Below are 27023 nucleotides of genomic sequence, written 5' to 3'. Positions count from 1 at the left end.
GCTAGACCATGGCCCTGTCTGATAGTTTTTTTACCTCTCCCACCCCCAAGTTTTTTGTGACCAGACTCAGTTTTGCATTGAGACTGGTGTACTAATCCGTTGCAATGCAAAATGCTGATTCACAGGAGGTAATAAAAAAATCCTATTTCAATAATATTTATGGGACAGGAGACCTATTGTGATGTTAAACCCTCTTCCCTCCCTGTGATGAACTCCAAACGTAGGGATGAAAGCCTACGAGGGACAGCATAGCTCCATCCTTGCATTAACATTTCTTGAATGCTGATTTTTTTTTTTTTTTAAGTTGCCCCTATGAGCCTGGGGTTACTTTTTCAAAAATAAGATTGCTTTGAGAGAATTAACTTTTTGAGGAGCACTGCCTCTCACCCTACAAGGTGGCAGCTGGCATTCATAAATTGAAAAGTGACCCTCATTGACAGCTTCAACTTTTCAAATATCTTATCACTCCCTTTAGGATCTTGGTACAAATATATTATTTGCAACTGCAATTTCTTTTGCAATCCATTAGTATTTTTCAACCAACGACTTTAAATGGAAAGGCAATTCTCATTGAAAGGCGAATTTCCTTTGCGAGTTGGTATGAACCATAAAGTGTACTTTGCAAATTGTAATTAAATATTTGACTCGTGAAGTACAATTTTTACATTACACAGATAATTTATACTTACAAAACATGTGTTTTTTCAAATCACAGATGTTGTGACTATAGAATAGTTTTACACAGACTCATATTTGTAATACTAGAGTGAAAAAGAGGTTGGAAGGTGAAAATAAATGGAGGGAAGGTACTGAAAGGATTAAAAGGAGAAATAGCAGTGCGAAAGAGAAACTCTACCAAAAAAGGAAGAGCATGAGGCAAATGAAACTAAATGAATATAATTGGTAAAGAGTTTGGGGGTGTACTCGCTAGAAAAAAGAACACTACTCACGGGCGGGGTGGCTCGCCGGGTTGGGGGAGAAATTGGGCTGCATTAAAAAAAAAAAATAATAATAATAATAACACCTTGCCGCTGCGTTGAGTCCTGCGTCTTCTCTCCTGCTCGCATGGGTCTGACTCCAGGTCGGAACAGGAAGCAGGCAGCCAGGCTCCCAGTCTCCCACCTCTAAGCCAATCACAATGCTGCAGTGCTGTAATGCAGCCTGCATGGAGAACAGGGAAGAGCACATTACTGTTTTGGGTGGCCCGAGAGAACCGACCAAACAGCCATTGCTCACAGGAGTGTTCTACCTCTCCTCCCCTGCAGCTCCCCCGCCCCCTCAGGCATGCTGCTGCAGCAGGAGGACGAAATAAAACGAAAATAACATTCCGTTGTTATAATTTTTTTTTCCTTTCTTTTGCTGCTTCCTGGCAGTGGGCGACATTCCTCTGCCTTAGCAGAGGAGCTGCCACTGGCAGGAGGACAAGGAGAAAGGGAGAAGGAATGTAGGTGAGAAAAGACAATGTAGAAAGTATGACGTCGATTAGGATGGCGGACGGACTTGCGTCCGTCCGCCACCCCCGAGGTGCAGGGGCAGCGGCGTTCCCTCCATCGGAATTAGGATGTGACCGCCACCCTGGCGGTCACATCCCGTATAGTTAACATTGCGGCGGGTGCTGCTTAAAGCAGCACCCGCCGCAATGTTAAATGTGCATGCTTTGCATTTGCATGCACAAAGCGGCAGGCACCGCGCGGTGCCTGCCGCTTTGTGCATGCAAATGCAGCTGGGTACCATAGGTACCCCCCATGTGCTCCCCCCCACCCCTGACACCCTGGGGGCTCGCAAGGGCCCCCCAGAAGCATATCTCCACATGCTTTTCCACGGCAGAAAATCCGCCGCGGAAAAGCATGTTTGCACACACATCATAATTTGGCACACCGCCACCAAATTGCGGTCAACACCCCGCGGATCAGCAGCGGACGGACCTGCCGTCCGCCGCTGATCCCACCGCCATCATGATCTGGCGAGGGGTGTTTTCAGGGTCCGCGGTGGTGAATCTGCATCCTCTGGGCCGGCGGTGGCTTCCACCGGCCCGGAGGATGCGGATTCACCGCAATCATAATCGACCCCTTAGTTCTTGGGTAGCCCCGGTGACAGAACTTGGAAAGAGCTGGGGGAGAGAAAATAGATGTAGACAAGTATTTCTATATTTAGTATGTTTTTAGGGTGGATTTTACAGGATGTATTATTTTGTATCTGTACTGCTTTTATGGTTTTTATTCTTAAAACCGAATAAAGCTTATATTGATTGATTGATCTATGCAGACCAAATCAACAGACCCAACTAATTTTCAAGATAAATAGCACTCATACCTTAACAAAATATTTAAATGACAATTTTGGAGGAAACATTTTTTCTATGAATTGGCTTCCGCCTAAATAAAAATCTTTCATCTTGAATAATTTTACGAACAGCTCGAGTGAAATAGTTTCTCGCATGAGTTAATCTATGAAATAGTTTTTCTATAAAATTACATACAACCATTTAGGGAATATCTGTGGTAACATGATTTATGTGATTGTTTGGAAAACACCATTAGGGTGGGTACCATTTGCATATTGTCTTTTGAAAAAAATATCCTGATGTGTTGCTACTTTTATTGTTTTCTTCCAGGTCAGGGGATTTCCTGAACCTCGAGTCACATGGTACAGAAATGGACATCCAGTCGTAGAGGATGACCGCTGCTCGGTGGAACGCATCATTCGAGGGACGTTCTGCTTGGTGATCAAAGGTGTTCACGTGGGGGATGATGGAAAATACACTTGTGAGGCGGCCAATGAAGGCGGAGTTCGACAAGTGACCGTAGAGCTCACAGTGGAAGGTAACATGCTTCTACAATAGATGCCCAATCTCAATGTATCTTCACCATATAGTGAATCACCTGGTACTATAGAAAACAGTGAATGCACTTCATAGTCTTGTTACCGGAGTCCTTTAATAATTATTTGGATTAAAGCAGCCACTGAATACTTTAAAAGATAGATTGATGATGACTGGGAGCTCACAAAAGGCATTATTGGTCGGCAATTGTTGTGTTTTGGTTAATACCATTCTCAATGACTCTCTTTGTATGTCTGTACTGTTTTGTGTTTTATGTACAGTAAAGCAGAGGGAACCCCCCTCTTACACGTACGGCACCTTAGCGAGTGCAACACTTTTTTACCATACACTTTCACTTAATATAGTTTATTTTCACTCACACATACTCATTTGGTCCTGAGGAAAGCCAGTTTTAATCAAAAGGCCTGGCTGAAACATGTAGACCACAAGGACGTAGGAGCCCCTAATATACTCCACAACGTCCACAGCCTTTTTATCTTGCTAACAGGGGCCCAGGTATTAAATTTACCTTTACCCTCGGGAACTGGGACCTCCTGGATAGCTTTTAAACCTTTCACCTCCATTCTCACCAGCACTGCACACTCAGTAAGAATACCTGCTCCTCAGTAATCTGGAGTCGCAGCACACCCGGGACACATTCGGTGTCACTGTGGTGGGCCCGATGATGAAGCATGACACCAACTAGGTTGGTGTGTGAGGGCTTCATGTCCAAACCTAAGGGTTTGCCTACAGATATACCTTCTGAGTCTCCTCTAACACAACATAGCTAGTCCTATATTGATATCTCTACATATAACCAGGGGACCCGGACTGGCTTACCTAGTCCTCTCTCTCCTTTTTGATTTGCTGATAATTGGCAGCGCGCAGCTGCGAGAGATACCTAACTGATGCAAGATGGCACAAAACACAGGCCTAACATTCACCGAGGATGACGTCACTGAGATCCTCGATGACCCCACACTCTTGGCAGATTTTAACACAGCAACAACAGTAGCGCAAACTACAGATTGGGACACTCTCACTGAGAAAAAGCGTAACAGGATACGCACTATTTTGCATGGCGTTATCCTCGCACAATACCTGAGGACCAACACAGCGCCTAAAGGCTTACTGGTCACTAACGCTCCTAGAATATTCCTTGACGATGTCACCTTCAGGAAAGACTGGGCTCAGATAGCCTGGCATTGCACCAGGGACTGGCTCATCTTGATAATAAAAACTGCCAAACGCCTTTCAGACGCAGTGATGATAGAGATCCAGGCGACTGAGACCCATTTCAAAACCACTCTGACAGGATACAAGAAGAAATTGGAAGATCAAAATCGGGAGATGAACGATTATAAAGAATACCTAACCCAAACCAAGATAAAGAAATTCGAAAAGGATCTAAAAAACTTTAGCTATCTAAAAACCTATCCCTATGCTGACGACACGTATACTGCACCCACAAGAGGCCAGAACACGGACAGCTCAGGTGATACTAGTTCAATCTCTAGCGGCTCCAGTAATGGATCCTACAAAGCCAGAGGGAGAGGCCGTGGAGGAAAACAACAAGCACAACTATGGCAAGGCCCCCCGCAATTCCAAAACTTCGGGCCTCCGCCATTCGGCCCAATGCCTCCATATTATGGATATCCACCTTTATTTCCGCCTGGCCAGGTACCATACTACCAGAACAACCCAAATCAACGGTATCCTTTTTTAGGCCAAGGCCGCAGACCCCGCGGCAAGAGAAGGAATCCACCACAGCAAGTACAGTGGGCGCCTCAACCAGCACAGTGGTCCACAGAAGAGGACCCGGTCAGTGCCAACACCAGGAACAAAGCCAAAGAGCAAGCGGGCCCCAGCAAGTAGCTGAACCAACCAATACCGGCACCCTGGTATTCAACCTCGCCGACGTACCCCTCACCAATGAAGAAACCAATGTCCTGAATAAAGGACTGTCATTTGTCCCGACCATCAGACTAGATACTTTCAAACTCCATGTCGAGCTGGCCGAGTTTTTTAGAAAACTCAAGCTAAAAGCGTTTTTCGAAAACAAGGAGAAACCCCTTGACTCAGAAAACACCAATGAAACAGGGCTGAAACTTAAATCCAACTTCACTCCACCACCGGCTACCGTGCCAGTAGAAATCAGTACTTTCGAATTGGCAGTATACTCAGAAGTTGAGAAATTACAACCCCAAAACCATTTCAACAATCTGTCATTTCAGGATAGGGAAATCATCAAAAAACTCCAAAATGACCCTACCCGCATCATCAAACCAGCAGATAAAGGTGGAGGGATAGTCATCATGAACAAGATCGACTACGACACCGAATGCCGCAGGCTATTAAGTGACACTCGTAACTATAGGAAATTACTGAGAGACCCATCCAAAGATCTACAGAAAAAGATCACAGAACTAGTACAGGAGGCTTCTGACGCGGAATACATCTCAAAACAAGAAGCTGAATATCTTAACACACGTGATGCAAAAGTACCTTACTTTTACATCATGCCCAAGGTGCACAAAGGGGTCACCCCACCACCGGGCAGACCCATAGTGTCTGGGATAAAGTCCCTCCTAGAACCGCTATCGCGGTTCTGTGATCACTACCTCAACCCATTGGTTCAAAAAACTCCATCCTACGTCAAAGACACGAAGCACCTCCTTAACATCATTAAGGATGTCAGTTTCGATAGTGACAAGCACCTCCTGGTGGGATTAGACGTGGAGAGCTTATATACGAGCCTCCCTCAGGATGCCACACTGAAGGTACTCCATGATGTCTTGATGGAGATTGACTGGCAACATCGCACACCCCGTCATTTCATCTTGGATTGCGCCACGTTGGCATTAAAAGAGAATTATTTCCAATACGAGGACACATTCTTCTTACAAACGAATGGTACCTCGATGGGCAGTGTCTTTGCGCCGAGCGTGGCGGGGCTATACGTCCACCACTTTGAGCAGACAAACATCGAAGCCCCCACGAACCCCTACTCAGCAAATATAACAATCTGGCGTCGATACATTGACGATATCCTCATTGTCTGGGAAGGCAATGAGGAGACACTGAGAGATTTTCTCACCTGGATCAATAGCCTTGATCCCTTTCTGAAGTTCACCTGCACTAGCAGTTCTACTGAACTGGCGTTCCTGGACCTCAACATAAAAGCTGATCAGGGGAGTCTGACCACAACGACTCACTACAAACCAACTTCCAGGAACTCGTTGTTGCGTTTTGACAGTTTCCACCCCAGACCTTTGAGGGAGAATCTGCCATTTGGCCAGTTCCTCCGTATTCGCCGGAACTGCAGCAACCTCCATGACTTCAAACACCAGTCCAAAGCCTTGGTCCACAAGTTGGAAGATCGTGGCTACCCGTCCAGAATCATCACAAAATCCTGTAAACGAGCACGCAACCAGAATAGGGAGGCCCTTCTGGAGGCCGTGGTCAGACCACCAGAAACACCAACCATGACGTGTGTGACCACCTATAACACCGCCTCCAATCAGGTCTCCAGTATAATTCGCAAAAATTGGAAAATCATCAATTCAGGCACGAGGAACTGGGACCTCCCACGCTTCGCATACAAAAGGGCACAAAATTTGAAGGATCAGCTGGTCACTACGAGACCCAGAAAAACACACCAAACCAGCCAGACAATTTTAAACACCTGGGGCCTACCAGAACTAACAGGCCACCAACCGTGTTACAACTGTAGCGTCTGCCACCTGACTACCCCTTCAAAGACATTGTCGTTGGAAGTTGGGAAAACCTGGACACAACGACAATTCACAAACTGTAATTCATCTAACCTAGTATACCTAATCACCTGTCGCTGTGGCTTGAGATACGTAGGCATGACGACTAGGAAGGTCAGAACTAGGATGACTGAACACAGAAGCACCATGCGCTGTGGTAAAAACATCAGCAAACTGACCCAGCATTTCATCGTGCAAAATCACACCCCGAATGATTTCACCTGGACGGTGATCGAACAATTCGCACTTTCAAGTTGTGATGAGAAGACCCTGCTCACCAAAGAGCAACGCTGGATTTATCGCCTTTCTACCCATATAGAGGGGCTCAATGATTCCATCCCGTGGAATGCTCTGGCGAGATAAAAAACTCATATGTAAGATATTGGTCAGTATCCCTGTCTGCGCTCAGACTCGTGGTCTGTCCCTATTCTGTAATTGCCTCCTTGACCTATATATACCTTGTAATTCCTGTTGTTGCTTTTAAATAATAAGGGACCCACTTGGGCCTTTTACTTTATTCCTTTCTTTTTCCTTCAGTTGCGCACGGACCCGCGCGCACTTGCCACTACCATTGCCAACCCAGTACCATGGCGCATGCGCGACTGCATAGCGCTCGCATTCACCTCTACCGCGCATGCGCTGGAAACCTCACATTGCGCATGCGCTAGGTGAAAACCGCTAGCTCCCAGCGCCTGCGCCCTAAACAGAAAACGCGACCGCGCCCTCTCCCCTCTCCAGGTGATAACAATCAAACCGGCTATTTAAGCCCTTACCTGACTCTGGCAAAGCTCACTCGGGACACTGGAGCAGGACGATAGGTCGCAGGAACCGCTGATCGGAAATACCGTGAGTAAGCTTGATCTCTGCACAACGCTCTGGGTAAGCAACAATTTCTCTCCACAGGTGATATCCTAACTGTAATCCTCTACAAATGTTTAGGGTCTCCTTTCCCTCCCTGCCAAGTGACCCATGAGGCTTTAACAGCAAGTAGCAAGTGTGAGGAATTATGTACTACACTTACCTGTACCTCACGCTATGCCTGTTTCGCTGTGTAGCCCACCACTGCCACTGCGTTTAATAATTTACCGCCATAGTTCACTATAGCCATGGCACACTCATGGCTAAGTTCTTTGCCGCTCTAGGTCGCTCACGCACACCAGAAGCCGGCAATTGTTGTGTTTTGGTTAATACCATTCTCAATGACTCTCTTTGTATGTCTGTACTGTTTTGTGTTTTATGTACAGTAAAGCAGAGGGAACCCCCCTCTTACACGTACGGCACCTTAGCGAGTGCAACACTTTTTTACCATACACTTTCACTTAATATAGTTTATTTTCACTCACACATACTCATTTGGTCCTGAGGAAAGCCAGTTTTAATCAAAAGGCCTGGCTGAAACATGTAGACCACAAGGACGTAGGAGCCCCTAATATACTCCACAACGTCCACAGCCTTTTTATCTTGCTAACAGGGGCCCAGGTATTAAATTTACCTTTACCCTCGGGAACTGGGACCTCCTGGATAGCTTTTAAACCTTTCACCTCCATTCTCACCAGCACTGCACACTCAGTAAGAATACCTGCTCCTCAGTAATCTGGAGTCGCAGCACACCCGGGACACATTCGGTGTCACTGTGGTGGGCCCGATGATGAAGCATGACACCAACTAGGTTGGTGTGTGAGGGCTTCATGTCCAAACCTAAGGGTTTGCCTACAGATATACCTTCTGAGTCTCCTCTAACACAACATAGCTAGTCCTATATTGATATCTCTACATATAACCAGGGGACCCGGACTGGCTTACCTAGTCCTCTCTCTCCTTTTTGATTTGCTGATTATTGGTCGGTGGTCAGTGAGGTTGTGCAACTTCTCATGCTCGAACTTTTTGACTTAAACAAAAAACTTTTTACTCTTCATGAACTTCACTAAGCGTAGAAAGTAAAACAAAAAAAGATATTTTTTGTGTGAGGAAAACCTATATTAACCCTGACTTCCTATTAATGTTAAAGCCTGATTTCGTGGATGCATTAACCAGCAGAAATGTTCTAATTGGTATGTTATGTTATGTTAATTTATTTCTTCTATAGCGCTCGGCTACTCATTTCTACAAAACTTCACCCCCAGGCTAAGTTAAGCAAAGCGCACAAACTTTATGAAGTGTAAACTATGTGCATCTCATGGTCAACCATGTTTGCAGATGGATTTGTAACTTGGGACACCCCTTTTCATGAGTGAAATTAACTCGTAAATATTAGTTATTGTCAGCATGGCTGACAATCAGTAATTTCTAAATGTTGTCTTCCATAGTCTATAAAATGGGGGTGTCTTACAGGTCAATGTATGTTTTAAATTTTTTTTTTTTTAAAGCTGCTAATAGAAAAGAATGAAATTAAGGAGAACGTTATTGATGGGATTATATGAAAATAATAATGTATCAACTCTGGTAAAGTGAAATCCTGGATTAAGGGTTTCAATGAAATGTAACTTCTGGGGATGTATGATGTTACAACGCGATCAAAATGATCGCGGTAAATCACAACGCATCTTTTACAACGCAAGTCGTTACCACCACTTGCGCTGTAGGGTGCTGGATTTAGGAATAGTAAGATTTACTATTCCAACTCCATCCTACGTACAGTAGGGAAGGTGTTGAAATAGTAAATCTACTATTCCTTAGTCTAGAGCGCCCTCCAGCACAAGTCGTGGCAACGACTTGCGTTGTAAAAGACGCGTCGTAATGGCACCGTGGTGTTTTGACCGCGTTGTGAAGGATGTTTACCAACTTCCGGCCACCCATTTCTTTATGGGTCTCACCAAAAAAGTGCTGTGATGCTCAAACCAGTAGCAGTTGACACATTTAGTAAGTGTACCTTGCTTCACAGAGCAGGTACAGACATATCTGTCCATACTCTGCACAAGTGCACAAGGCGGTCATGTACCTGTTTTGACACAATCCTGGCACCTACAGTTTTTACACTTGGTAATTCTGTGAGCACCAGAGCTCCGAAACAGAATGGCTGTTTGCCTCTTCCGGTGTCCGACCCATACTCTCTGCAGCTTGCACACTGTCTCGCAGAGTTACTCAGCTATTTTATGAAATGTAGAGTGAGGAATTCCGTGGAAAATAGACACAAAGTCACCATGTGCTCTAGTGCACAGGTGAACCACCGGATAATGACACAGACCCTTGTGTGTGCATGTAAAGTGTGACCATGTGAGAACAGCCCAAGAGGCAGTTATTCTCAAACAATGGAGGGTTCAGGAGAGAGCTACATGGCACCAGTCACAATCTGAGTTTTTGTCTCTCTCATTCTTTACGTTTTAGTGTGACTTCTACACCCAAATAATGGTCCCTCTATCTAAATACACTTCACCTTTTGATTTACGTTTGTCAAATGTAGTAAATGTTTTCTTCGCTGATCCCAGAAACCTCTGGGAGAACCCGCTTTCTAATGGCTTGGTTAATGGGCCCATTCTTGTGCGGCACTACCAGCCAAGTGGTGTAAAATAGGAAGTCATAAATGAAATGAAGACATGTATTACACATTAGAACATGTATGTTGAGAGCTCCGTTGATGACATTGGAGTAGGTCTGGCCCAAGGATGGCTGGAAGAGGCCTAATGCACCAATATTCCAATGTTTGTTTTTCTGTTTCTCCCTGTTTCATTTGTAACATTTTACCCTCAGAGGATGTTCTGTTCTAATAGTATTACATCTCTTCTACTTCGGGCTAAACATGATGTTAAAGGTCATTTTCCTCGTTATAGGTTCTCACCAGGAGCTCTAGACTATAACTTGTGGTAGAGCCTTTATCAGAAGTCAGAGGCAGCCGGTACAGTGGGACTGGGGCCCAGAGGCCTGTGGGGGAACTATATCCTGATTTTAATGTAGTTTATAACTCACACAGCAGCTAGAGGCCTCATTTTATTTTTTGCTCTAGGGCCCCTGACTCACTGGCTACACTACTGTATAAGGCTGTAATATATGCGCAGAGTAAAATATTCTATTTAATTCCCTTGGGAACTGAAGGATGTTGTAACATATGTAAAGTAAACATATATCTTTATTTTGCATCCAGCAGGGGGAGAAAAATAACTTGTACAAGCACCCCTATTTTTGGGTCCTAGATAGTCACGGACCAAAAGCTGTTCCTTTGTTTCTTTATAGCGTCATTCAAAGTATAACTACTTTACAGGAAAGAAGCCATATGTCAGGAATATTTTCAACTGTATGTGACATACCTCTAAAGAAACCCATAAGGAGAACCCTCGTACTAATGTGCCACCTTGCTGCTGTGCACCCCCCATCACAGCTTAGCAGAGGTTAAAGTTCACCTATCATCTTTTTATGCACTTCAAGATAGTAATAAAGTATGGAAGGACTGAATCCCACCATTCATTCACGCCTCTCTACACAACATTTTAATTAGGAGGCTTGGTGTTTGTCCTTCAGTTCATGAAGAGAATACTCCCTCCTTGGTCTTGTGCCCTGGGAATATCCTGTAAAGAGAGTTTTATACGTGAAGTCACCTAAAATTCAAACCCTACAAGATGAAGGGATACTTTTAGTCCCCTAGTCCCTAAATAGAAATAATGAGTGATGGGCTACAGTCCACTGTATAAGGTATTTTAAAGTATGCCATGTTAAGAATAGTTCAATAGAAACACTATGGACCTGTTTAAATTGTTGGAAGCACTCTGGCTCACTCAAGTAGGTACAGTGCTCTGCACCTCCTACTCAACAGATAATCCTATGGTACATGAGGAATCGGCTTATCAAGATTGGATTACGCAGGCTCTTGACACAGTTCGTCAGACAAAGAAAATTTGGCCTCGCGTGCAAGCCTTTGCACCTTAGTATATTGGATCTCTGCGATTAGCTAAATTAATGTGTAAGAAAAGCAACAGAGAATGGCTTACACACCAGAACTAAAAGAGAAAGATAAAACAACCCAGAAAGATTATAAAAAAACACATTGCTACAGCAAAGTAGGAGTTTATTCGAAGCGAATTCTGGAGCCCCCTAAAGCCTCAAAGAACATTTTCTCCATCAGACTTTAATTTACCCCAGATGCACATTACACCAAGTACAGCATACACAGAAACTCTCCGATGTTTCTATACTTTAAAGACAAAGTTTCTAATATTTTGGCTTGTCTAGCATCCTTTCACCCTTCTTCGCCATCTTCAGCCTGTCATTCGAAGGTTTCTTCTATGGAAGGTGAGCAACAACTAAGTCCTTTGTGTCAATACCCTTCGCAATCATTTTGAGCAACTACATTTGATTTCCTTCCATACTATTGCCTATTCCATTTCCTCTGGTTCACCTCATAATCCACTTACCTATAAAATCTGTAACGATGCATTGGATTCCCTGGCAGGCCCTTTGCTAAATCTATGTAACAGCTATTTAAAGCACAGGATAGTTTCTGCTAATTGGAAAAAAGCAAAGGTGGAGGCTATGCTAAAACAACCATCAGCGGATCTTTCAGTCCTGATTAATTTCAGGCCTATTTCACTCCTGCCATTCCGAGTAAAAAATGTGGAAAAACAAGTTACTAAGCTCATCTCCACATATCTTGAAGGCCAAGGCCTATTGGACACTGTGCAATCAGCATTCCGACCCACTAATGGCACAGAGTCAGCCTTGATCACAGTCTGGGGTGGCCTCAGAATGGCAATGGACAAATGGCAATTTGTTGTGTTGATACTACTTGATCTGTTCATTTCCTTTGACACCATGGGCCACAGTATCTTAATTTTAAGGCTGTGGTAATTCAAGGAGTTGCCCTGGACTGGTGCACATCATACCGGAAACATCATATACAAACTATCCCATCTTCCGCCATTCCAATCGTCAGCTAGACAGGTGAAGCAAGGAGTCCCAACTCTGTTCAGCCTGTACCGGAGGCCTTTGGCATAAACAATTCAATTTGTCAAGTGATCGGGCCTCTTCCCTGCCACTTGCTAGATTTCACAGCTGTTTGCAAGATATATTTCTATAGCTAGATGACGATGCCTTTTAATTCAACAGCAATAAAACTGAGATCCTGAACTGTTCTACAGGGAACCCACTGGCTTAATTACCTTCTGATTTGTGGCCGCTACCTAGCAATACTACTTTTACCACCTCACCGACAGTCCAGATTCTTTGAGTATACTTGGATCCAAACCTATCTCTCACGGTACATGTAAAAAAGCTATCCTCTACATGTTTTGCTCTGATGCGTCTTGTACATAAAATGATCTGACTACTTCCATCTCAGTGCTGCCCATAAGTAGTTAAGTCTTCTACACTCCACTGACCTGGATTATGGTAACACCCTGTTTTTTGAGTTACCCAGCTATCTGCTGAAATGGCTATGTCGCCTTTAATTGTGGCTGCCAAGTTCGCTTTATCTAGCTTTATCTTGTGCTAGGTATCCCTCATTCTACACACCTGCCCAAGTGCCTGGATGCCCTCTCGGGTGTGTAGTGCACTATACAAATCAACATAACTTATCATTCGCTGATGTACTAAACACCTCATATTGGCTTCCTTTGCCCAAAAGGGTAAGCTCCAAATGGCTTTGCATGGTTCATAAAGTGATCCACCAGACTGCACCAAGGTTTCTTCAAACTAGGTTTCTAAAATATATGCCAGTGTGCCAGCTGCACTCTTCCAACACCAACCTCCTTGTCATACATACATTTAAGAAAGTGGCGATCAAGCCTTCTCTGTCTAGACAGCTACATTATGGGACCCCATCTTCTGGCCTGCTTTCTATTGATAACCTATTATGATTCAGGAAATGTCTTAAAACTGGCTGTATAGTCTTAAATTGTTATAGAGGCTTCCTTTTTTTTTTTTTACCGTAGTCCATTATAAGCAGATGTATTCTTAGTACTGGGACACCTTTTTTGGGTAACCATGCACTGAACAAATGTTAATAATAATAGTAATAATACATAGTACTCTACATTTGGGACACTTGTGTGAGCTTAGTGAGGAAATATTAGTATTTAACTCTTCTACTGGTTGAGAAATAAAGGTTAAACCAAATGTATGTTGTTAATAAGAAATGGGAGGGTGTAACCAGGCCATGATATACTTTCAACCCCTAAGATTCGGGAGGAGCCATGAGTCTCAAAGGGATTATGATGGTAAACCCACACACAATCTAGGTATTATCTTTGTAATGCTTATTTTCCATGTATAGAAAGTTATAAACACAGGTATTTAACCAGGATCATAACTCAATGTGTTAAATTCATGCAGCAAAACTCACATAAATTGGCCTTTAGAGTATTAGCTCGTTTTTAATCTCTAAAGTAATATAAACCTATAATCTGCAGTACCACGTTAAGGAGTGAGTCTAAAGTTAGTTTTACTCTGGTGATAACATTGAATGTGAGCTTTGCACGTAGTAAAAATATGTGAATGTAAACCTATTAATGCACAGTTTCAAACAAAATGTTAGTTTTGGTCACACGTATGATCATTTGCATGGTATAAATAAATATATAGTATAACAGAATAAGCATGTAAGTTAATAGGGCAGCTCAATGGAGGTCAGCACAGGGGTTTGTGTTAGCTGGGCATCACAGTTCTAAATCTCATAATTGCTGACCTTGACAGTGGCGGCTTCCCGCGATGCTTGAATTCAAGTCCTTGGTTTACAGACTTGAAATGTGTATCCCCCATCGCGACTTGTGGTGGGTAGTCTAGTTACGAAGAAGTGACTCATCTCTCACCTGTCATGGTTCTGGAAATGTTGCAATAGGGTGGTGCTGAGTGTTCCCTTACAGAGTCTTAGAAGACAAATGGCTGGACTTCCCCACCTGTCTGATGCAAAACTTCGATCTGTGTACATCCCTGAGTAAGAGTGGCGCAGAAAGGAAACAGGGGCGATTCTTCCATTTTAAAAGGGCTTGTCTCCCTCCTTCCTTGCACAGTAGCCTGACCCACTTCAAAAACCTCAAAGGCGGGGTCTCCACCTTTTGTGTAACAAGAGCTACTTATGTTAAACGAAAATCATTGCATGCTACAAATATTATTAGTGTTGTAATATTGACCACAGACAAGGTTACATTAGTAACCACCAAGTCCAACATTACTATCAGAGACCACCCCAGTGCATCAGGAGGGTTGGCATCAGTAATGTCAAACAGGTTTTGTCAATTTGGAATGCCAATAAGTAGGTAATGCATGCCAGCTACACCTACAATGCCCCTGGCATAGACGTAATCATATTAGTAATATTGCTCCACACGTGATTTATCCCTCAAAAATTCTCTCTCTCTCTCTCTCTATATATATATATATATATATATATATATATATATATATATATATATATATATATATATATATATATATATATATATATATATATATATATATATATATATATATATATATATATATATATGTATATTACCTACTGGCGGTCGCCAGTTGGTATATATAGTTAGGATTTTTTCTCTATGGGATTTTTGAAAATTCTATGTCGAATAACTTTGGCGTTTGAGGACGGAATTGCCTGAAATTTTCAGGAAAATGGAACATTTTGTTTCTGAGCAGCCCCTGAAAATTTGGGGGGGTTTCGTCAAGCGGGGGCCGAGAAAAAAGGGGGGTCCCAAAACATGTTTTTAACATTGAGTTTTCCATAGGGCGGTTGGACTCACTTTTAGCTCGAACGGCTGAATGGATTTCCACAAAACTTGGCAAAATTGTAGGGACTGGTACCCCGATGTGCCTTTGCTATGTCTCAAGATATATGCTCAAGTGGTTTTTACGAAAATTAACTTTGAAAAATATATATTGGGCTACATTGGGCTATATATATGTTAGAGCCCAAATGTAGCCCAATGTAGCCCAATGTAGCCCAATGTAGCCCAAAGATGGCCACCAGAGACACAAAAAAACAAATGTAGCCCAAATATCAGCCAGATGTAGCCCAACTATAGCCCAATGACAGAATGTCCCAGAGTGTTCTAAAGAACAACTAGAACGCTAACAGTCTTACTTATGACAAAAGTATGGCACACCTGAAGTCATCTTGATTGGAATAAAGTGGTAACACTTAATACATTTAATTTGAAAAGGAACAAAATGAGGGGTTTCATTTTGCCATAGAAATGTTATATATATATATATATATATAGATATTACCTACTGGCAGTCGCCAGTAGGTATATATAGTTAGGATTTTTTTGAATAGGGATTTCTGAAAATTCTATGTTGAATAACTTTGGCGTTGATGGACGGAATTGGCTGAAATTTTAAGGAAAATGGCACATTTTGTTTCTGAACGTCCCCTAAAAGTTTGGGGGGGGTTTCGTCAAGCGGGGGCCGAGAAAAAAGGGGGGTCCCAAAACGTGTTTTAAACATTGAGTTTTCCATAGGGCGGTTGGATTCACTTTCAGCTCGAACAACTGGATGGATTTCCACAAAACTTGGCAAAATTGTAGGGACTGGTAGCCCGATGTGCCTTTGCTATGTCTCAAGATATATGCTCCAGTGGTTTTTACGAAAATTAACTTTGAAAAATATATATTGGGCTATATATATGTTAGAGCCCAAATGTAGCCCAATGTAGCCCAATGTAGCCCAAAGATGGCCACCAGAGAGACAAAAAAAAACAAATGTAGCCCAAATATCAGCCAGATGTAGCCCAACTATAGCCCAATGACAGAATGTCCCAGAGTGTTCTAAAGAACAACTAGAACGCTAACAGTCTTACTTATGACAAAAGTATGGCACACCTGAAGTCATCTTGATTGGAATAAAGTGGTAACACTTAATACATTTAATTTGAAAAGGAACAAAATGAGGGGTTTCATTTTGCCATTGAAATGTTATATATATATATATATATATATATATATATTTATTATATAGTTAGGATTTTTTTGAATAGGGATTTCTGAACATTCTATATTGAATAACTTTGGCGTTGATGGACGGAATTGGCTGAAATTTTCAGGAAAATGGCACATATTGTTTCTGAGCGTCCCCTGAAAGTTTGGGGGGGTTTCGTCAAGCGGGGGCCGAGAAAAAAGGGGGGTCCCAAAACGTGTTTTTAACATTGAGTTTTCCATAGGGCGGTTGGACTCACTTTTAGCTCGAACGGCTGAATGGATTTCTATGAAACTTGGCAAAATTGTAGAGACTGTTTGCCCTATGTGCCTTTGCTAGGTCTCAAGATATGTGCTCCAGTGGATTTTGAGAAATTAACGTTCAAAAAAATATATATATCTGTGACAGCGTCCCAGTTGTTGTGTTGTGTGGGTGATGTAAGTACCAACATGTAGGTACCAATGAAGAGTCTAAAATTCAATGTACACCGTCTCCTCTGTAGATATTTTGTATGTTCTAATATGGGTTATTTAAATGTAAATGTGTGGAAAAGCACTTCATGCTTTAAAGCAATTGTATTTTTGAACTGATTGTTCTTTCCTCTTAGTCCTCCTCTTTGTGTTTTTTTCCCCACGCTCTTCTTCAGCATGATAGTTGATAAATTCGTTCCCTCAAAAAATTTATATACATAAAAAAATTATATTAAATACATATAAAATATATTTTTCCTTTAAAAGAAGAATACATTTTACAGCTTTTGATATTTGCTATTAAAAAACCATTGAAATTCACTGAAAAAACCATAGGTTATAGACCATATATAGTTAGGAATTAGCATTTACAAAACCTTGAAAATTCACTGAAAAAACCATAGGTTATAGACCATATATAGTTAGCAATTAGCATTTACAAAACCTTATTTTACTCACACAAAACCATTGAAATTCGCATATATAGTTAGTTGCACTAACTATATATCGCGCACCCGCAATCCACTGCTGATCATGTCACATATTACATCATTCATGACATGGTCAGTGACATCACTGATGACATCACTGATGACATCTCAAATGACATCACTTATGACATCACTGATCACAACATCCAGTGACTGTATGTTTCTGTAAAGTTAAAATATGTCTTGCATATTGAAGAATGAGTGGATGTATAAGTGTCTGGATGAAGGATTTAGTAGGTGCATGACTGACTGTATGAGTGAGTGATTAAATGTGTCTCACTGAGTGCATGGGTTAGTGACTAAACTGTCTTAATTTGTGCATCATTATGTCTGTTGTTCTGTAAACTGCTGCATGTGTTGATCAGTAGCTATATGAGTAACTATATGGGTTATTGATTGGTTGCCCAAGTATTTGAATGGGAGACTGAGTGTGTGTGTGGGTGGCTGGGAGGTGTATGACTCTGTGCATAGATGTGTGAGCAGTTGATTCACTAGATGTATGGGTTCAAAAGTGCATGTGGAAACAGCTGTATGGGCGGTTGACTGTGTGCATGAGTGTATTGGTGAGTGAATGGATATCTCAGTGCTACATGTCAAAGTAAGTACATATGTAAAACACAGTACATGTGAGAGTTGACATATATAAATAACTGTGCATAAGAGCCAGTGAATGTGTGAATGGCTGTATGGATCATTGTGAACTTGTATCAGGGATTGTATAAGAGAGTAAATCTGTGTTAGTATATGTTTCAATAAGTAAGGTGTGTATAACTGTATAGTTGAGGAAATGGAGGTGGGATTGATTCTTTGCATGACTGACTAGGTGTGTGAGTAACTCCATGGATGAGTGACAGTCTGTGAGTGTCTGTTTACACTGAGTGTATCTAAGGTTATATTAGAGTCTGAAGAGGTTCATAGTATTATCACATGAATGATGTCATCAGTGATGTGATCAGTAATGTCAAATGAGATGTCATCAGTGATGTCATCAGTGATGTCATCAGTGATGTCATTTGAGATGTCATCAGTGATGTCATCAGTGATGTCATTTGAGATGTCATCAGTGATGTCATCAGTGATGTCATCAGTGATGTCATCAGTGATGTCATCAGTGATGTCATCAGTGATGTCACTGACCATGTCATGAATGATGTAATATGTGACATGATCAGCAGTGGATTGCGGGTGCGCGATATATAGTTAGTGCAACTAACTATATATGCGAATTTCAATGGTTTTGTGTGAGTAAAATAAGGTTTTGTAAATGCTAATTGCTAACTATATATGGTCTATAACCTATGGTTTTTTCAGTGAATATGTGTATATATATATGTGTATATATATATATATATATACATACATACATTCAGTCATTTTTACCTGTGAGTGAATCGATGTAGAGGTTTTAACAAGAATTTATTATTTTAAAGGAGAATCTTTAAAAGTTAGGATTAGCAAATCACGATGGGGTTTCACTGATCACAGCACATTTAGGGCAATCCTATAAAATGTTATTAAGCACTGTTCCTTTAATGAAAATAAAATGGCTGTTCTATTGTTTCCCGCATTCTGCGTGAAATTTAGGTCTACTAAAAAAAGTTACTGGATGCTGTCTTCCTGTTCAAATTCACGACACAGACAGCATTTTCTATGCATTATTGTGACAACACCAAATAGAAAATAGAGGAATTGTTTAAGCAGTATTTCTCACCACAAACGCCCACCTGCCAAAATTCTTCCCCAGCTACCTGCTTCCTGCTGATAGTCTAGAACTGCTCTAATATGCAGCACCGCAGCGTGTTCTGCGCCAGAGAATAGGCGGTGCATACTGTGAGAGATGTGATATTCTGTGCCATGCTTTCGGTGTTTCAATGATATTTTACTCTCGATACAATAACAAACAACCAAGAACGTAGCATGGTGCCCAGGGGGTATTACTGGAAGCAATGCTGGCCCTATCTTAAATTGAGAAATGGGCACAATTGGGCCGAAATGCTAATATTTAGCATTGTCCTGCACAACTTCCTTAACTACAGGCCCATGTGCGGTCTGTCAATGTACCCAACAGGATGCAAACTGCAAGTATCGTTTGACTTCTCAAGGGCCACAGATTGAAAATTCCAATCATTAAAACTTCCTAAGGAAGGCTGTTCTCCCTTCCTCTATCCCCAACCTTAACATTTACTCTCAGTAAAATACCACAATCCACACCCCTCCTATACTGCTCGAACTGAAAACTCTATCTGTACTCACCCAAGCTTCATGCGTCTGCACTCCCTTCCTTTAATTTTTTTTCCTGTGGTCCACTGTATCAGTGCTCCATTGTATCCCAGCTACAATGTAACGTTGCCCCCTTGTATCGGTGCTCCATTGTATCCCAGCTACAATGTAACGTTGCCCCATTGTATCGGTGCTCCATTGTATCCCAGCTACAATGTAACGTTGCTCCATTGTATCGGTGCTCCATTGTATCACTGTTCCATTGTATCAATGCTCCATTGTATCCCAGCGACATTGTTTCAGTGCTCTATTGCTTTGTTGCTAGGTTTACACCGCATAAATCCACACACATGCAGAGAGGGATTAAGACGATATTGATTCAGGAGACCCGTTGGCGCATATTGTTAGCTAACCAAGACCTTTTGAATTTTTTTTAAAATATATGTGCAGTATACCTATTTAAAGGGACTTTCAGACCGCTTTCTTCATCCGTTTGGTCTGTTGGTGTGTCAGACACATTTTTCTTCTACCCACTACAGCATGGGCAAGGGGCCACTTCAAGTTCTAGAAAACTTCACTTTGGGTGACTGTGATAAGCTCTTTGGCATGGAACTCATCCACACGCAAGCTAGTTCCTTTTTGTGCCAATGTTTTTGTTTTTAATTTATTACTTTGATGTTCCCTTTATCTTAAAGATTCTGATTTCTGATGTGACAGCAGGACACTTAATACCAGTGAGCCTGGTGATGCCACAGGCCACATTCCACACTTTGAGTTCCTGATTCTGGCCAATGTGGTTATACATTCATTTTGGAGTGTCCTTTATCAGACCACTGATATTTCACTGTCTTCTCTCTTTCTTTCTTCTTTAATTCATCCTGTCCTTTTTTCTATCATTCTTTTATCCCTTCTTTCCTTTTCCTTGTTTCATTTTTTCATTACTTCTTTCCTTTTTTCTTTTATTCCTTGATTTTCTTTCTTTCTTTCTTTCTTTCTTTCTTTCTTTCTTTCTTTCTTTCTTTCTTTCTTTCTTGATTTCGGAGCACATGTACACACAAAGTAGTTCTCTTCAGTGCCAGGTAATGTTTGCTTTTTTTCCAGACCCCAAAACATTTTTGCATCTAGTCAATATTTCTTTTTTTTTAAGATTGACAAGCGCCCGGCAATTTTCCAAGAATAGTCAAAAGGCTAGCAAACGCCAGGCCTATTGGCTTTGCCAATGCTTGTTTATGTCTTAGAGTTGGGAAAACCTTAAAAAGCATGCTCCAGGCAAGCAGTAGGTAAATGTATGCCTTCTGGGTTATTTATTCCGAAAACCATTTACTTGCTGGCACTTTATTCTTCCAGGCACAGTGTTCTCTTGGACTTTTTTTTTCTATTGACACGTTATCCTAATCTTATTCTTCTTGCTCATTATTCTCATGATATCAAAACATTCGTCTTGCAAAATTTATTGGATTAGAAGAAAAAGGTATTTTAGAGCACATTTTATCTAACCTGTTCTAGCTAGTTGACAAACACTCTTAATATTTAAAAACAAAGTCATATTACATTGACATAACGTTGAGGTGAATCAGCCGCTCCTATATCCGCATAAGTAGATTTGAGGGCCAGCGACTACTAACAGCCGATATATCACCACAAGGCCCGTCCTGTTTGCAGAGTTTTTTGCAGTCCACGGAGCTCGTGGAGTTAAGAAAAACTGCGCCATGTAGCAGTTTTTTCTTTACTGAGAGGCTCATGGCCCCTCCCGAATCTTAGGGGTTGAAAGGATATCATGGCCTGGTTAAACCCTCCCATTTCTTATTAACAACATACATTTGGTTTAACCTTTATTTCTCAACCAGTAGAAGAGTTAAATACTAATATTTCCTCACTAAGCTCACACAAGTGTCCCAAATGTCGAGTACTATGTATTATTACTATTATTATTAACATTTGTGCAGTGCATGGTTACCCAAAAAGAGGTGTCCCAGTACTAAGAATAAATCAGCTTATAATGTACTACTGTAAAAAACAAGCATTTACAATGCAACGGTCTCGGCATTGCAAAAGTTAGAGCTATTAGCATTGTACATGAACGCGATGTGATGCAGCCATTAAGAACATGACACACGAGGCCTCAAGGACTTATTTATAAAAGATTTAAACAAGAAAACTTTAAACAAACAGGTAGAAATGCACAGTAAGTAGCACAGTGTAAATGACTCTGGTGTGTGTGAGACCACTATATATCCAAATATTTAGTGACACGCTATTTGTATGATAAACTGGTGTGCATATCACCGATGCATGCACATTGAATAATAAGTATGGACTTGCTGCTTGTAGATAAACAGGTGTGTAAGTCACTGCTGTAACTCCCAGCAATAATTTAATTCTGGCTCTGGTGTGCATAACACCGCAGTATATGCTACCAAATGGCTTGTGGCAAGCTGTTGATAAATTTAAAGGGTGTGCGTGTCACCGCTGAGCTTGTAACCAATAGCAGCACAATGTAATATTAAATGAAGACGTGGGTAACGCAGCTGATAAGCCAGCGTGACACTGTCATAAGGCTAGTAACACATTCTGCCTCTAAAACCTGGTAATGCGCTTTGCCTCTTTAAAAGTTAATTGCGGTACAAGATGATACCATACAGCCAGTCACATGCTCTGCCTCTTCAAAATGTAATCGGAGCAAGAAATGCTGAGCCTTTAAATTTATTAAACACCACCTCAGAGCAGACTCCAATAAGTGCACAGTGATCGCGGGGAGGGGGAAAAAGTGAAGCGCCCCACATGCAAGTTTCAATTAACACAACTCTGGATTATTTGGCAAGTGAAATGCTGCCACAGCTTGCAAACGGGTAAAGTTCACGCTATATAAAATCGCATAAATAAACGAGCCCAGCAGCCTCACCGGAAGTCAGGCAAATTCGCCTGTGACGGGGGCGGGGCTGCATCCGGACCGGAAGAGAAGGCGGAGGGAAAGCGTCTCGCGACGCCAGAAGGAGAGCGGAGTACCTCAGAATTCACCTGGTAAGTTGAAAAGGGCTGGGGGGGGCTCGGTTCCCTCGTTGTGTGTGTGTGTGTGTGTGTGTGCGTGCGCGTGTGTGTGTATGCATGTGTGCGACGGTGGGGGAGAGGGGGGGGGGTGCACTTGTGTGTGTGTGCGCACGTGTGTGTATGTGAGCTGGGGGGGTGTCTCTGTATGTATGTGCGTGCGTGCGTGGGCGCTTGTGTGTGTGTGTGTATGCGCATGCGTGTGTGCTTCTCAGGAGACATCGCCTGGCCGCAGCGCTCGTTCGCGTGCGCGTGTCACTTTGAAATCGCCTTCAGGGCGATGCGCGCGGCCAGGATTGTCTCCTGGGAAGCACACACGTCGACAAAAGAGCTTCGGCGGAGACGCGCTTCCGCGCGTTCAGCCGAGCCCTAAAAAAGGAAGCCTCTATAACATTTTAAGACTATACAGCCAGTTTTAAGACATTTCCTGAATCATAATAGGTTATCAATAGAAAGTAGGCCAGAAGAAGTGGTTCCATAATGTAGCTGTCTAGACTGAGAAGGCTTGATCGCCACTTTCTTAAATGTAGGTATGACAAGGTGGTTGGTGTTAGAAGAGTGCAGCTGGCACACTGGCATATATTTTAGAAACCTAGTTTGAAGAAACCTTGGTGCAGTCTGGTGGATCACTTTTTGAACCATGCAAAGCCATTTGGAGCTTACCCTTTTGGCAAAGGAAGCCAATATGAGGGGTTTAGTGCATCAGCGAATGATAAGTTATGTTGATTTGTATAGTGCACTACACACCCGAGAGGGCATCCAGTCACTTGGGCAGGTGTGTAGAATGAGGGATACCTAGGACAAGATAAAGCTAGATAAAGCGAACTTGGCAGACACAATTAAAGGCGACATAGCCATTTCAGCAGATAGCTGGGTGCCTTTTATTTATAATCGCCTTTTGATCACTCATGTTACCCTACATAAAATACACTCTTCAATGCCTTTCAACTGTTGGTCTTGTGCCCAGGCCTCAGCAGATCTTAAACACATGCTCTTTGAATGTCTTCTTATTTATCAATTTTGGTTGAAGGTTTGGCAACAAATTAATATTATTTTTAATACACATGTCCCTTTTAACTTTGCCAACATATTTTTAAGTAGTGTTTCCGATTGTTGGAATTCCAACCCTAAAGATTTTCACATAGTAGATTTACATTTGGCTGTTGCCTTTCAACAGATTACGAAATCATGGCAAAATACTTCCAAGGTATCCTTCCAGGCACGGTGGTACGAGGTTTGTTATAATCATAGGCTGGATAGAGCATATGTTAATCCAATTACACTTACAATTAAAAGGGATCTTTTATGGCTTCCCATAACTAGTTTTTTAAGTATGTCTGCACGCAACTCAGTTACATATCCCTAGAATTGAAGAAGTGCCTAAACCACTTTGAACTCTTTCAGTAGTAATATAATTTTTTATTTTAGTTTTTTTTATTCTCATATTTTAAAGTGCCTGCATGTAGTTTTAGAATTAATATATTTGTTCCTGAGATTGCTTTGTATCTCATATCTGTAGAGATATTTTGTTTTGATGTGTTGTTATCTCTTTGTATCCTATCTGCATACCATTTTAATATACTTCCTTTTCCTAAACTTAAAAAAGAAATACCCACCAAGTGGCTCCTACGTTTTCTAGGTTTTATTCAATGTGATTCCCCCCTCAGTTTACCAATTTATACTATTTGGGTGCGGCAGCGACTAAAGCTGACCATCAAAGTAGTGGATACCAAAAGTAGAGACATCCAACATATCAGAATAAATCAGGGTCCACTGGGAACGCTCGATATATACAATGTCTATGCCAGAGGTAACAAGAAAGGGAGGTCAGAAGTTTGTGCGGCTTTGGGCTCCCTTCTTGAGACCCACTCCTTGGAAAACAGTGTTGTGATAGCGGGCGATTTAAACAGGACTTTGAGCCACCGTATATTTCCAACACGACTTTTCGGGAGATGATGAGGATAGGCAAAATTAAATCTGAAGCCAATCACTCGCTGGACGGAGGATATCATTCCTCTAAATGCCATTTGTTATGAAAATAGTCTGAGGGCAATGAACGGAAGGACCATAAGCGACAAGGAAGGGGCCTGTACGTTCGACAATGGACGGCATAGGAGCAGAATAGATTATGTCCTATGTAGTTTAAATCTTTGGGGGTCAGTGGTCGATATGGAGGTTAGATCCAGAATAGAAAGCGACCACAATCCACTGTGTGTTGAGCACAAGTGGTGGGCCTCAACTAGTGCAGTAATGACAGACACAGCAGATGAAGTTCCCTTGGTTGTCCCAACTAATGACATGCGCCGACTAAAATGGATAAATGTCAAAACTAGCCAGCAGACTATTGACATTATTAATGCCCAGGTCGATGAAGCAGTAATATCCATAGAGAAATTAAATGTAACTGATCCAGGTAGTGATTTGGCGACCACAATTCATGAAAATCTTTTCTCAAATATTAAGGTTTACTTTCAAAAACCACAAAAGAGACGTAATGAGAGTAAATCTAAACAGGCTAGATGGTACAATTCTGAGTGTAGGGCCTCAAGATTGGCTCTAGGAGTAGCGATCAAAGGGAGGGATTTGGTCTCTAGCCGTTGTGCCCGCTTAGATTACAAAAAAAGTATAGTCAAGGCTAAGAAACTGTGGGATGAGCTTCATTGACAAGAGCTAAGGGAGGCAAGTGATAAAAAGGACTCTAGGTTATTCTGGAACATCATAAAGTGGGGTAAAGGGGGTGTAGCGGAGCCACCTAACAACAATGTATCTCAGGAGAACTGGGTAGAATATTTTAAGCCCCAGTATGCCGCCCCCCTCCTTAACACTTCTTTGGATGATTTTGGCCCTCTCCACTGTGAAGGCAATTTATTCCATAAAAGAGAAGTTATGATGGCCCTGAGTACAGTGGCAAGTGGTAGAGCCCCGGGATTGGATGGTGTCCCAGCGGATCTTTTTATTAGTGATAAAGAACGCTGGAGCAAATATATTCTTCTCCTCCTCAATGCAATCGCCCAAGGTGCCAATATTCCAGCATCATGGAAAGGGGCAGTTATTATCCCTGTCTTTAAAAACGGTGATAGATCTCTGCCAGGAAACTACAGGCCCATAAGCCTAATTGACACTAAACAAAAGGTGATTGGTCGGGTGGTTGTAAACAGACTTTTGGAGTGGGCTGAAGAAAATAACGCTATGTCACAATTCCAGGCCGGTTTTCGAAAACTGGTCAGTACAATGGATCAGGTCTTCCGCTTCTCTCTGCTTCAGTGGAAAACTGTGGTGCTGGGCAAGGGCAGTCTGTACGCAGCTTTTGTTGACTTACGGGCTGCCTTTGACTTGGTCCCAAGGGCCAAGCTGTGGCAGGTGTTGAGGAGCCTGGGCCTCTCTGTTGACCTTCTGACATTGTTAATGAGGCTCCATGAGGCAAACTTTGCGAAGATCCAGTGGGGAGGGTATGGAATGGTCACTCCGGAATTCCCTGTTGAGCGGGGTGTTCATCAAGGCTGCTCAATGGCGGTTTGGGGACTTTAACTGCGTGTTGCATCCTGACTTGGACCGTCACCCACCCCGATCGGGCACTAAGCCTCGTATGACGGCGCATTTACGGGAAGTGATGCACAATCTTGGGGCACTAGACGTGTGGCGTACTTGTCACCCTGTCCAGAAACTCTACACGTGTTACACTCCGACACATGGTACCCATAGCAGATTGGACCACATTCTTGCGGCCAACCTCACCCCGTCTCTCACCTTGACGGTTACGCATCAGGCCCGATACTTATCGGACCACGCCCCAGTGACATGCGTGGCGCAATGGGCTGGTCGAACTGACCGCCCCCGTACATGGAGAATGCCCACTGACATCCTTCAGGACCAGGTGAGTAGGGACCATGTGGCGACTTCCTTGTCGGACTACCTGGAGCTCAACTGGGGGGGCGATGGTCTGCCCTACTCTACTAAATGGGACGCCTTGAAGGCGGTGGTGCGTGGAGCATGTATGGGCCTCACTTATGGGGTCCGTAAACAATTATTGTCTGAGTTGCAGGTTGCCGAGGTTGTGCTCCAACGCGCCCAGTCCCGTTCCGATCCGGACGCCTTGGATCAACAAACGGAGAAGGAAGCTCAGACTTCGATACACGACATCCTCTCCCGCCTTGACAAATTTACGTTGGGCCAATACAGGCAAAGTCTCCACCGCGAAGGTGATAAATCTGGCCGCTTATTGGCCTGGATCCTTCGCCGTGAGTTCGCACCTGAGAGGATAGTTGCCCTACGCAACTCGGATGGTGTTCTGGTCCACTCAGAGTCCGATATCCTTGAGGTCCTCCGGTCCCATTTGAAGACTGTGTACGAGACTGACCCGTTG

At 42.6% G+C, this 27023-nt stretch overlaps 1 protein-coding gene across 2 annotated transcripts in view; it reads left to right on the top strand.

Moving 5' to 3' along the window:
* Nucleotides 1-27023, top strand: part of MYLK (myosin light chain kinase) — a 1918108-nt gene that overhangs the window by 729139 nt on the left and 1161946 nt on the right. For both annotated transcript variants that reach the window (XM_078682035.1, XM_078682036.1), the window contains exon 4: nucleotides 2615-2822. In XM_078682035.1, the coding sequence (XP_078538161.1) occupies nucleotides 2615-2822 (208 nt within the window). The remainder of the gene's footprint in view (nucleotides 1-2614; nucleotides 2823-27023) is intronic.

Source organism: Lissotriton helveticus, chromosome 3_1, assembly GCF_964261635.1.
Source record: "Lissotriton helveticus chromosome 3_1, aLisHel1.1, whole genome shotgun sequence".
Taxonomy (NCBI): domain Eukaryota; kingdom Metazoa; phylum Chordata; class Amphibia; order Caudata; family Salamandridae; genus Lissotriton; species Lissotriton helveticus.
This window is presented reverse-complemented; position numbering and strand designations above follow the sequence as displayed.